Source organism: Lipotes vexillifer, unplaced genomic scaffold, assembly GCF_000442215.2.
Source record: "Lipotes vexillifer unplaced genomic scaffold, Lipotes_vexillifer_v1.1 scaffold408, whole genome shotgun sequence".
NCBI classification, from domain to species: Eukaryota; Metazoa; Chordata; class Mammalia; order Artiodactyla; family Lipotidae; genus Lipotes; species Lipotes vexillifer.
In genome coordinates, this window is record NW_006787469.1 from 3,060,601 (window position 1) to 3,073,036 (window position 12,436).

Consider the following 12,436-nt stretch of genomic DNA (forward strand, 5'->3'; position numbering starts at 1 on the left):
AGGTATTTTGTAGAATTTCCAGCAGTTATGACTTATGTCATGGTTTTCACATGATTAGATTTGTATTGTATGTTCTTGGGAGGAAGACCATAGAGTTAAAGTGCCATTTTCATTACATCCCATCATACTATCAGTATAACTTATCACTGTTGATGTTAACTTTGATCACCTGGCTGAGGAAGTATTTGTCAGGTTTCTCCACTGTATATTTTCTCAATAGTTCACCTTTTCCGTACTGTCTTCTTCAGAAGAAAGTTACTATGTGCAGCCCATACTTAAGGAGTGGGGAGTTATGCATCACTTCTTTGATGGCAGAGCATTTACATAAACTATTGTGAATTATTCTTTATTATTATTTTTAAATTTTATTTATTTATTTTTAAAATTGGGCTGCTCTGGGTCTTTGTTGTGGCTCGTGGGCTTCTCTAGCTGTGGCGCGGGCTCAGTAGTTGTGGTGCGCAGGCTTAGTTGCCCCGTGCCGTGTGGGATCTTAGTTCCCCGAGCAGGGATTGAACCCCTGTCCCCTGCATTGGAAGGCAGATTCTTAACCACTGGACCACCAGGGCAGTCCCATTGTGAATTATTCTGCATGGGAGATTCATCTAGTCTCCTTATTTATTTATTTCACTGTTGACTTGTGGATATTTGTTTATACTTTGGATTATTTCATTGCTCAAAATTTTACAGCTTTGACCATTGGGAGCTTGTTCAGTTGACTCTTGACAAAAGTTGACTTTTGTCATATTTCCTCCATTGTGAGTTTTGTTTTGCTGTTGTTGTGAGCGCTTCCTCACTTTTGTTGTGTTGCTGTTGTTGTGAGCGCTTCCTCACTTTCTGGCTTCAGACTCATCTTCTATGTTTCTTACCTGAGTCCTAGAATCAGCCGTTTCTCCAATCAGCTGGTTCCTCTTATTGGAGAATGATACTAGAAACCAGATCTGGATGCTAGGTGTGCTTGCTGTTATTGGGGAGTTGTTCACTCTAGGCCTTCTGAGAAAGGAAGTATTTGTGTGTATGCTAACCTGTTACACACTTCTCTATAAATATTTCTATGTGTAACCATCTGTATCTGTATTAGGCTAAACATAGGTTCGTACTTATGTCTCTGACTTTATTACCCCATGGATCATTCTAGCCTTTTCTCTTGCTTATCTGTAACCACCACTCCAACAGTGAAACACCTGGCTCTCATCAAAGGCCATCCATTTACTTAATTGTTCAATTCTACTGTATGTGTGTAGTGATATCAGAATTGTTGACCTGTACCCCACAGGACATAACCTCATCAACCGGAGTACAGAGCTCACGTGCAGTTTCTGTTGCCTTTAGTCTTGCAGAGTCTACTCATTTCCACAGTTACTTAAAGTGAGCATTTTTCCCTTCACCCCCTCCAGTGAAATTATTTCATACATTGATAACACAGATTGTTTTAGCAAATTCTGTATTTTATCCTGGGATTCTGTGACATCCTAAATAATCTTTTGAAAATTGCATACATTAAGGTTCACTCTCTGTGCTGTGAAGTTATACGTTTCCAAAAATGTGTAGTGTCGTGTAACCACTGTTACGGTATAATGCAGAATAGTTTTACCACCCTTAAAGATCCCCTCTGTGGATGAATGGATAAAGAAGATGTGGCACATACATACAATGGAATATTACTCAGCCATAAAAAGAAATGAAATTGAGTTATCTGTAGTGAGGTGGATGGATCTAGAGTCTGTCATACAGAGTGAAGAAAGTCAGAAAGAGAAAAACAAATACTGTATACTAACACATATATATGGAATCTAAAAAAAAAAGAAAGAATGGTCATGAAGAACCTAGGGGCAGGGAATAAAGATGCAGCTCTACTAGAGAATGGACTTGAGGACACGGGGAGGGGGAAGGGTAAGCTGGGACAAAGTGAGAGAGTGACATGGACATATGTACACTACCGAATGTAAAACAGATAGCTAGTGGAAAGCAGCCACATAGCACAGGGAGATCAGCTTGGTGCTTTGTGACCACCTAGAGGGGTGGGATGGGGAGGGTGGGAGAGAGGGAGATGCAAGAGGGAAGAGATACAGGGATATATGTATATGTATAGCTGACTCACTTTGTTATAAAGCAGAAACTAACACACCATTGTAAAGCAATTATACTCCAATAAAGATGTTAAAACAAACAAAACAAACAGAGGTCCCCTGTGTGAATCGCCATTGAACTCTCCCTTCTTCCCCCAAACCTCTAGCCACCACTGATTTTTTTACTGTCTCTCTACTTTTGCCTTTTCCAAATGTTGTATAATTGGAATCATTCCGTATGTAGCCTTTTTCAGAGTGGGTTTTTTAACTTAGCAATATACAGTTAAGATTCATCTGTGTCTTTTTGTGATTTCTTTTTGTCACTAAATATTTTTCTATGGATGTACCACTGTTTGTTTTTCCCTTCATCTATTGAAAGATATCTTGATTGCTCCCAGTTTTTGATGGATACAAATAAAGCTGCTTTAAACATTAGTGTGCAGATTTTGGTGTGGACATAAAATTTCCATTTTGGGGGGTAAATATGTAGGAGCAGGATTGCTGGATCATACAATAAGTGTTTAACTTTGTAAGAAACTGCCTGTCTTCCAAAATGGCTCTACCATTTCATATTCCCACCGGCAAAAATGAAAGTTCCTATTGTTCTGCATCCTTGCCAGCAATTGGTATTGTCAGTTTTTTGGAGTTTAGCCATTCTAATAGGTATATATTGATATCTCATTGTTGTTTTAATTTGCATTTACATTTCCCTAATGACAAAGGGTGTTGAGTATCTTTTCAGGTGCTTGTTTGTCATATATATATTTTCTTTACTGAGTTGTCTGTTTAGGTCTTTTGCCCATTTAAAAAAATTGGACTGGTTGTTTTCTTGTTGAGTTTTAAGAGTTCTTTGTATATTTTGGATACAACTCCTTTGTCAGATGTGTGTTTTGCAAATATTTTCTCCCAGCCTGTGGCTTGTAATTTCCTTCTCTTAACAGTATCTTTTGCAGAGCAGATGTTTTAAATTTTAATAAGCTTAACTTACCAATTTTTTCTTTCATGGATCATGCTTGTGGTGTTGTATACAAAAACTCATCACTAAATTGAAGCTCATATAGATTTTTATCCTGTGTTTTAGAAGTTTTATAGGTTTGCATTTTACATTTAGGTTTATAATCCAGTTTGAATTAACTTTTGTGAAAAGTATAAGGTCTGTATCTATGTTCTTCTTTTTTTATTTTTATTGTTTGCATATGGACATCCAGTTGTTCCAGCACCATTTGTTTAAGAGATTATCCTCTCTCTATTCAACTGTTTTGTTCTTTTGCTAAAGATTAGTTGACTATATTTTTGCAGATCTATTTCTGAACCCTCTATTCTGTTGCAGTGATCTATGTGGCTATTCTTTTGCCAATACCATGCTATCTTGATTACAGTAAGTGTTTTCTCTTTTTAAAATTATACTTGAGGAATTTTCTTTTTATACCTTTGTGAACCAGTTTTGAATTTATTTGCTAATTCTAACAATTATCTTTATTTCTCTTCTTGAACTTGTTATTGTTTTCTCTAGCTTCTTCAGTTAAACTAGTTAAGCTCATTTTATTTTCTCTTAAAATATGTGTCTGCTAGGGCTGCCATAAAAAAAATACCACAGACTGGGTGGCTTAAACAGCAGAAACTTATTTTCTTACAGTTTTGGAGGCTAGAAGTCTAAGATCAAGGTATTGGAAAATTTGTTTTTTGGTGAGGTCTCTCTTCCTGGCTTACAGACGGCCACGTTCTCACTGTGTCCTCACATGACCTTTTCTCTGTGCACAAGGGAAGAAGAGGAGCGGGGTGAAGATATCTCTGGTGCCTCTTCCTCTTCTTGTAAGGACACCAGTTCTATTGGATTAGTACCCCACCTAATAACCTCATTCAACTTTAATTACCTCCATAAAATACAGCCACACTGGGGGTTAGGGCTTCAATGAATTTTGGGGGGTTACAGTTCAGTCCATAACAATATGATAAAAGCCCCATTGCTATAAACTTGTTTCTGCATATAGATTTAGCTCTGTACTACATTCTTTGGTGTATGGTATCATCATTATTCTCTACAGGTTGTTATTGCACTCTTATTTCTTCATTGACCTTATAATTAGAAAATGGTGCTTTTCCCTTGTTCTCCAGGATTTTTTTTAAGCCCTCTGTTTTAAAGGCCAATATGGAAATCTATAACACTGTGGGCATTGTTTTGATATTTTGAGTTTATTGAAATTTTCTCTGTAGTCTGATAGGGTGGTTCTTAATTGTAGGGGACATTTGGATGTGTGCATTTTTGGTTGGTGTCATGATGTGCAGTGGGAAGAGGTCAGTTTCTACCTAATCGGGGCAAGTGAGAACTTCTGGTTCTCTTCTATGCCACAGGCCAGTCATGCCATTGTGTGTCATATGTTTCTCTCTGTGTGTGTGTTGGGGTCGGGGGGAGAGAGAGAGAGGGAGAAAGAAAGGGTGAATATATTAGGCCCTGTCTTCCTCTAAATATGCCACACTGCCATTACTGCTTTGGAGCTGTCAGGGGTAGGTGTGGAGCACTGTGTGTGGAGTCTCCTCCCAAGTTCCAGGTATGCAGTGAGGCAGAGCCCACAGGGCTCTGGTTTTCCCATTCTCTTTGGTGATCTCTATCCAACTCCAAGATTTCACCTCCAATGGGATGACTGCCAGGGAGCAGCCTCACGTGTGTGTCACTTGTGTCTTCTGCAAACTCATCCCCTCTGATGTTCTTCTAGGTCCTTCCCATTGTCTGGGATGGGCTTTCTTCTCTAGGTGGCAGGAAGCAACTTAAATCAATCCTGCAATCTTCCTCTTTTAAGACTCTTGTTAAAAATTGCACTGAAAACTTTTGAAAATTGTAAAGCACTATAAAATTGAAAGAGTCATTCAATTAAAAAAAAGTTAATGAAACAATTGTGCTCAGTCTTTCAAGGTCTGGCCCTTGATCTCTCAAGGGAGACTTTTTTCCCCCAGATGAATGTTTGTATTGAGGAAATTTGAAAATTTTCCTATTTAACTTCTAATTTTGATATAATTTCAGACTTAAAGTCTGAAAAGTATGAAGAATTCTCAAATACCCTTTACGCAGATTCTCCAAGTGTTAACATTTACCACATCCTCTGTCTTCCTGTCCACAAGAGGACACACACATGCACACAAATCAGGAAATAAGTATCGATACAATACTATTATCCAGTTGACAGACTTTCTTCATGCTTTGCCAGTTGTCGCACTAAAATCCTTTCTAGCAAAAGAAAATTCAAGATAATGCATTGCATTTAATTGTCATGTCTCTTTAGTCATTCTTTGTGTTTTATGACATTAGCATCTTGGAAGATTATAGGCCTGTTATTTTGTAGACTGTTGCCCAGGTTGGGTTTGTTTATGTTTCCATATATTGGGTTCAAGTTATGCATTTTTGGCAGAAATCCCACAGAAGTGGTACTGTGTTCTTCTCCATGAATCATATCAGGAAATGCATGATGTTGATTGTTCTGTCACTGATGATGTTAACTTTGCTCATTTGATTGAGGTGGTGTCTGCCAGGTTTCTGCACTGTAAAGTTACCATTTTTCTTTTTGTACTGAATAAGTTATCTCATGGAAGGATACTCTGACGCTATTATCCTGTTATTCTTCAAACTTTCACCCATAAGTTTTATTATCCATTGATGATTCCTACCTGAATCAGTTATTATTATGATGGTTACCAAATGGGTATTTTCTAATTCCATCATTTCTTCTACATTAATTAGAATGTTTTTTGACTATAAGGAAGAGCTTTCTAATGGAGGACTTTTGGAATTTAGAAAATGCTTTTTCTCTCTCAAGGAGTTGAGCTCCTGCAGTTGAATGTCTGCCTTTTACAACTGTTGTCTTTCAAACTCAAGACTGAGCTATGAGGCCTTTGTTCTAGGCTGTACCCATCTTCTGTCTGAGGCAATGACTACCCTGCGAAGAGCCACAGGGTCACACGAATGATTTCAGCCTAGGAAAAACCACTGGGTTTAAAAGCTTCAGTATCACCTTGCTATAATAGTTTTTAGTATTGCAAGTTTTCATATTTTTGTGTCTTTCTAGGTACTTTAGTTTAAAATTGAATGAAACTGCTATTAAAGAGGAATTATGTGATCAAAAATAAATATATTACCACTTTGGATATGTGATGCAACTTAAACCAATAACAGAACGTTGCCAAATTGCTGACTTGATGAGCCTGCTTTAATGAATATTTTAAGACTCCTAATAGTAGTGGTTGCAAAACAATTAAAGTTTGAAAAGAACTTTAAACCATTTTGCTTTTTGAGTAGCTTACCCCTCTCCCTGCAAGGCTTATACCACTAATTTGCTAGATTAACTCATCAAAGATTGTACAAGGATTATGGTTGTAATGTCAGTCCTGGTGATGCCAGATTATTATGAATTCCAAATTAGGGAATTGGATTGATGAATTTTTTTTTACTGTCAGAAGTTGTATGTTATGAATTTGGTGGTGTTTGTGTGTTAGGGTGAATGTATCTTGCCTGTATTGTCCCCGAGTAGATGCTTGAATCAGGTTTGTTTCAGAGGTAGGTGATGAATCCTGTAGTGTCTTCAAGACTTGTCGTGTTTTCTTAAGCAAAAACATTTCTGTGCCATAACCTGGCAGATTCTCTCATATTAAGGCAAAGTGATATTTATTTATGTTAGCAGTTTCTTGTAAATATACAGTGTCTGAAGTAGCTAGTAGAACATGAAACAAATTACATTAAACAAAAAGAGTTAAAAACCACAATTTCCTAATTTCTTTATGGGTATTATCCCAAGAGAATAAATAAAAGAAAAGAAGGCTGACTGCTAAGTGTCTCCCCAGTTTTCTCTCTGAAACACATTCTGTTATTTTAATGACTGACCCTATATCTGAAATCTAAACCTTGGGGATCTAAAATAAAAAATAAAAACACAAAGTTATGCAGTGTGCACATTCTCCGTATTAAGAATAGTAGACTTTGGGTACATTATCTCCAGTTAATTAATGTGATATTTTAGTGCGCCCTTGTACATCCTCTTTGCACAGAAGTTCTAGGGAAATTCTGTTGATTATCTTGATTGCTCTGTTTTGAGTGACTCATGTGTACAAAGATGATTATCATTTCTACCTGAAAGTGACATTGTCTTTTTTTTTTTTTTTTTGAAAGTGACATTGTCTTAAGAAACGTGTGGAGGGAATTGAGGAATATTGCAGAGAACATTAGGTCTTATCTTTTTTAAAACAACTGTTCACATAAACAATTCCTTTTTTATTTTGTGTGTATTGAACACGTGATTTTTAAATCAATAGGTCCTTCTTGTTACGAGCACGAAGATACCTTTTCCTCTGTGTTTCACACTCAAGTCCCTCCAGAAGACTATGAAAACTGTATACAGAATGTCAATAAAGGTATGTGATTTTACATACTGTCACAAGAAGATACTAGCAGTATGTAGAAATATTCACAGATGAAATGATTTGATGTGATTTAATTCAGTGGTGAGTGGAAGTAGGTGAGGTTATAGATGAAACAAGATTGGTCATTATTGAAGTTAGTTGTTGAGGGTTCATTATACCAGTCTTTCTACTTTTGGATTGAAATTTTGTATAATAAAGAGCTAAAGAAGATCTGGCTGCAAGTAATGGAAACCTAGCTTTAAGTGAAAAAGAAAATTTATGGAAAGAATCCTGCTGGTAGACAGCTTCTTTGATTCCCAAGAGCATATCCTGTGGCTAGTCATTGAGAGGGCAATTCAATTCCTAAATCCTAGAGAAGAGACCAACTGATCTGTCTTGGGTTAGGTGCCCACCCTTGGTTCAACCAACTCATCCAACCTAGCAAGGGTTGGGGTCACTATAGGAACAAGGCAGCTTCTACCCTGGATCACTACCAGGATGGAGAGAAGAGGACATTTCTAGGGAGATAATTCCTACCAGACAGTCTAAGGTTTAATCCTACAATTTATTAAAAGTATATTTTAAAGAAACTATTATAAATGTAGACAAAGATGCATTTAATATGATTTATTTTAATGTTGTATTGTTTAAGAGAATATGAAACTTCAGCTGAATGAATAGACTTCATATTTCAACTTAAAAGACTATACAATTTGGATTATGGGAAAAAGTTATATATTTTATATCTAAGAAGGCCACTCACCAAAAAAGTAACTCATACTTTATTGATAGTTTATTAAAAAAATCATGTTATTGATTAAAGAATAAAACCCCAATTATAAAGGATACAAAAGTAAAACTTCCCTTTTGTCTGAAAAGAAATTAAATCCAGAGATCTCACCCTTTTCCTTGTTCTTTTCAGCTAGTGTTATCAACATTTATTCTTTAATTATTAAATTTGTACTGAATCTTTGATAATAAGCTGTAAATACACCAATTGACTAGCTCCCTTAATCCTTTTTTTGAAGTAACCTCTCTTATAAAACAAAGGTAACTTTTAAGTAAGCCTTGTCTGCATTGAGCTACTTACTGGCTAGTGTTTTTTTCTGTTGGACTTTAATATGGCAATTTATCCTATTTTGTAAGGTGGACTCCATTTGTCATTTAAGAAGACTCGTCTTTATGTGTATTTTTAGAGCTTTAATGAAGGATTCACATAATTTTTTAAAAAATGCTTTAAATGCGACTAAAATGAAAACAAGATATTTTATGAAGGGGATAAGAGTCCACAAGTATTTTTCTTACTCTTGTCTTGAGTACTCAGGGTCTGAACAACTCAGAGGCTGACTCAAATCTCTTTTCAAAGGTTGAGAAAAAACTGACAAATTGAAATGGGTTTTAGGGGTTTGTGCAGATAGGATGTGGAACATCCAGGACACTTATGCCCAGACTTTGCTTAAAAGACAGGTTTGAACAAAAAGTTTATTGTTCTGAGAGGGTGATGGCAAATTAATAGAGTAGCGGGGTAATGACTCTAGTCTTTAGGGAAAGTTTTATTTCATATAAAGACTAAAATAAAATATATTTTAAAATTCCCATGACATCAGAGATTTCTCCTTTACATATATCACTTGAAGTTCTTTTTGTGTTTCCCATGATTCCAAAGGAATCAGCATATGAAGTTTGATACAGGATAATGAATAACAAAAGAAGTTTTATGAGAACTTCATGGCAAATTATGGGAACACATTTATCTCTTTAAGAATAAATCTCTGGGGAATTCCCTGGTGGTCCAGTGGTTAGGGCTCTGCGCTTCCACTGCAGGGGGCACGGGTTCGATCCCTGGTCGGGGAACTAAGATCCTGAAAGGCGTGTGGCACAGCCAAAAAAAAAAAACAACAAAATCTCTGTATGTATTAAGTTTCTGGATCTGGAATTTAGAAGTACTTCTATGTGTGTTTTATTTCTTATATATCCTAATATATGCTTAAGGTAAAATTTTAGCATAATGGACAATTATAATTCTGAAAAAATTTTGAACTTTCTTAATATTAGATTTTACGTATGGTGTGGAAAGAAATGAGTCATTGATCAAAGCAGAAAAGAAACCTTTCTCAAATACAGAAAAGATTGAGCTCAGGGGTAAACACAGCCAGGATTTTATTAAGCGAAACATTGAGGTATGTACTTAGAAATTTAGAAGCCAGAATGTGGAATGAAGTGAGCTGCAAGCATGGAAATAGTTGTGTTCATTGTCTTTAAATATTTTTTTTTGACCATGATGCACGTGTATGTAATTGAAACACTATATACAACTGATAGAAAAGTTTTATGAGCCAGTACTTAACCTCACTATTTTCTTCTTCATCCTATCCTATTCTATCCCATCCTACCCCTTTTAAAATTGCTAGCTGCAACTTACTACATTTGTTTCATTATGCAGAAATGAATCTGGTTCCTGCAGTTTGAAAAACATTTATTTAGAAAAGTTTTGGACAGTGTTTCCCAGATTTTAAATTGCATATTTAAAATCAATTTTAAAATTGTTTTATTAAAGTAATGAGACTGATTTTATAACTGGTGCATTTAGAAATTTGAATGGAAAATTCTCCTGGCAGAGTTGGAGAGGCCAACTGGTTGTCTGCCCACTGCCCCTGCCCCTTCCGCCCAACTCTAGCAGAGCTTCCTGGCAGCCTGTCACTTGTCTCTTGCTCTGATTAGCTCCCTGATTTAGGGGCTCAACCTTGGTCTTACAGGCCCTGCAGTCTCACTTGGTTTGTCCTTAAGGCAGACTTAGACTAACTAAGGGCACAAGAACTCCTGTATTAGACCAGAATGCGAATTAATTTATAGCAAGAAATATAAGAATGGTGGACAGAGGCTCATGGCAAACCACTCAGGCAGTTAAGTCACTAGAAAGCTACATTGGTGAGTATGAAGTGTTAAGAGGAGAGAGTTAAGTAATTCTTCATAGTTCAAGCCTGATGCTTTTTCCACAATTAGCACATCTTTTCCAGGCAGACGGGATTCATGGGTCAGCCTGCTGCTGTGAGGACTGACCTCTGGGACTCTCGAGTTTTCTGTGCTCCATCTTCGTATGATCTGAAGGAGACCTTCTCCAGCTTGCTCTGTCTCTTTGTGCTGGCTCATTGTATGTTGATTTAGTGTTTAATTTTCCAAGAGCAGTAAGGTTTTCCCCATATCCAAGTTCTTGCTGACACAGACAGCAGCTCCACCATATATTTCCCTTTTTCCCTTTTAACAATAGTAACTGAATCTTATTTAAACTCCTGATGTGATATTCTTGAAATTTAAAAGCAGTTTCATTTAGTGAATATATGCCACATAGGAAGTGGTAAGATTCCTTCCAAATGTCTCAGCAAATACATTTTTGCATTGATACATATTATATAAAGAGATGTTTGCAAACTGCCCATGTTTTAATTTTAAATAAAGTGTTTGTTGAAATGGTTGAATATCTTTGCTTGGAGAATGGACCTCTATCAAAAATTTGGCGTAAAGTAAAATTACCTAGCAAATGAAAATGCCTAATCTCACAAATTTTACCTTAGTGTTTCTGTATTGTAGAAGCCTCAGGTCCCATTTTTTATTTTTCCTGAACTATGAATTGCTTTTAGTATTTAATATTTTCCATTCATACATTCTGTAGTTGGCCAAGAATTCAGGACAACCAGTAGTTATGATTGACAGAGAGAAGAAAAGGCTGGTTGAACTTTTGAAGGACTTGGATAACAGTGATTCGGGGCTGTCCAGTTCTGAGGTAAGTAAACTCTGATATTCCACAAGCTCTACACTTCTTAATTTTTATTCCTTTAATCATGTTATTGACCCATTAGCATAAATATATAGTAATTTTTCAAATTATGGAGCAATATTTCTGACTTAAAAAAATCCCGTTTTGGGCTTCCCTGGTGGCGCAGTGGTTGAGAGTCCTCCTGCGGATGCAGGGGACACGGGTTCGTGCCCCGGTCCGGGAGGATCCCACATGCCACGGAGCGGCTGGGCCTGTGAGCCATGGTCGCTGAGCCTGTGCATCCGGAGCCTGTGCTCTGCAACAGGAGAGGCCGCAACAGTGAGAGGCCCGCGAACCGCAAAAAAAAAAAAAAAAAAAATCCCATTTTACAAATTTATTTTTATCTAAATTTTCCAATTTATTCTTGCCGATTCATTGTTGACTCTCCTATGTCATTATAAGAGTGACTACAACTGGTTTTCACAATAATAACCTCTGACTATGATGTGATGGGCTTGGTCATTGATGGCATAGAATTGTGTTTCTCTGGATCCTTTTATTTTGGACATTTCGTATTATCCCTAAACTGGTTCCATGATATTTTAGCGTAGTCTTCAGTAATCCTGAAGGGCACCATCCTGCTCCTGCCCAGGTACCGCTGGGCATCTAGTTCCCTGAAGAGTCTGGGGCGAGCACAGACTGAGTCTAAGGAGGGGAAAAGCATGAATCCAGGGTGCAAATGCAGGTGTTTATAGGGCCCAGACAGGCACATAAGGAGTGCAGTGGCTCAGCGTTTGCGCTTGTTTGCATACTAAACTTATAGCCATATTCTTTTTATTTATTTATTTTTTAAAGTTATTTCTGAGATATACATTTTAAAATAATAACTAGAATTATGACTTATAACATTATATCAGAACATATAAGATTTTTAGAAATTTCATGTAATGTCTGAAACATTTATATTAACATATTTCCATACAAATAACCCAAAGAAAGTTTAGTATTAGTTTTTTGTTTGTTTGTTTGTTTGTTTATACTGCAGGTTATTAGTCATCAGTTTTATACACATCAGTGTATACATGTCAATCCCAATCGCCCAATTCAGCACACCACCATCCCCACCCCACCGCAGTGTTCCCCCCTTGGTGTCCATACGTTTGTTCTCTACATCTGTGTCTCTATTTCTGCCCTGCAAACTGGTTCATCTGTACCATTTTTCTAGGTTCCA

General features: G+C 36.8%; 1 protein-coding gene across 1 annotated transcript in view; it reads left to right on the forward strand.

Annotated features, from left to right (window-relative positions):
• FSIP1 (fibrous sheath interacting protein 1) overlaps positions 1-12,436 on the forward strand; it is a 184,606-nt gene that overhangs the window by 28,328 nt on the left and 143,842 nt on the right. The window contains 3 exon segments of the mRNA XM_007460208.1: positions 7,365-7,463; positions 9,507-9,631; positions 11,122-11,232. Of these exon segments, the coding sequence (XP_007460270.1) occupies positions 7,365-7,463; positions 9,507-9,631; positions 11,122-11,232 (335 nt within the window).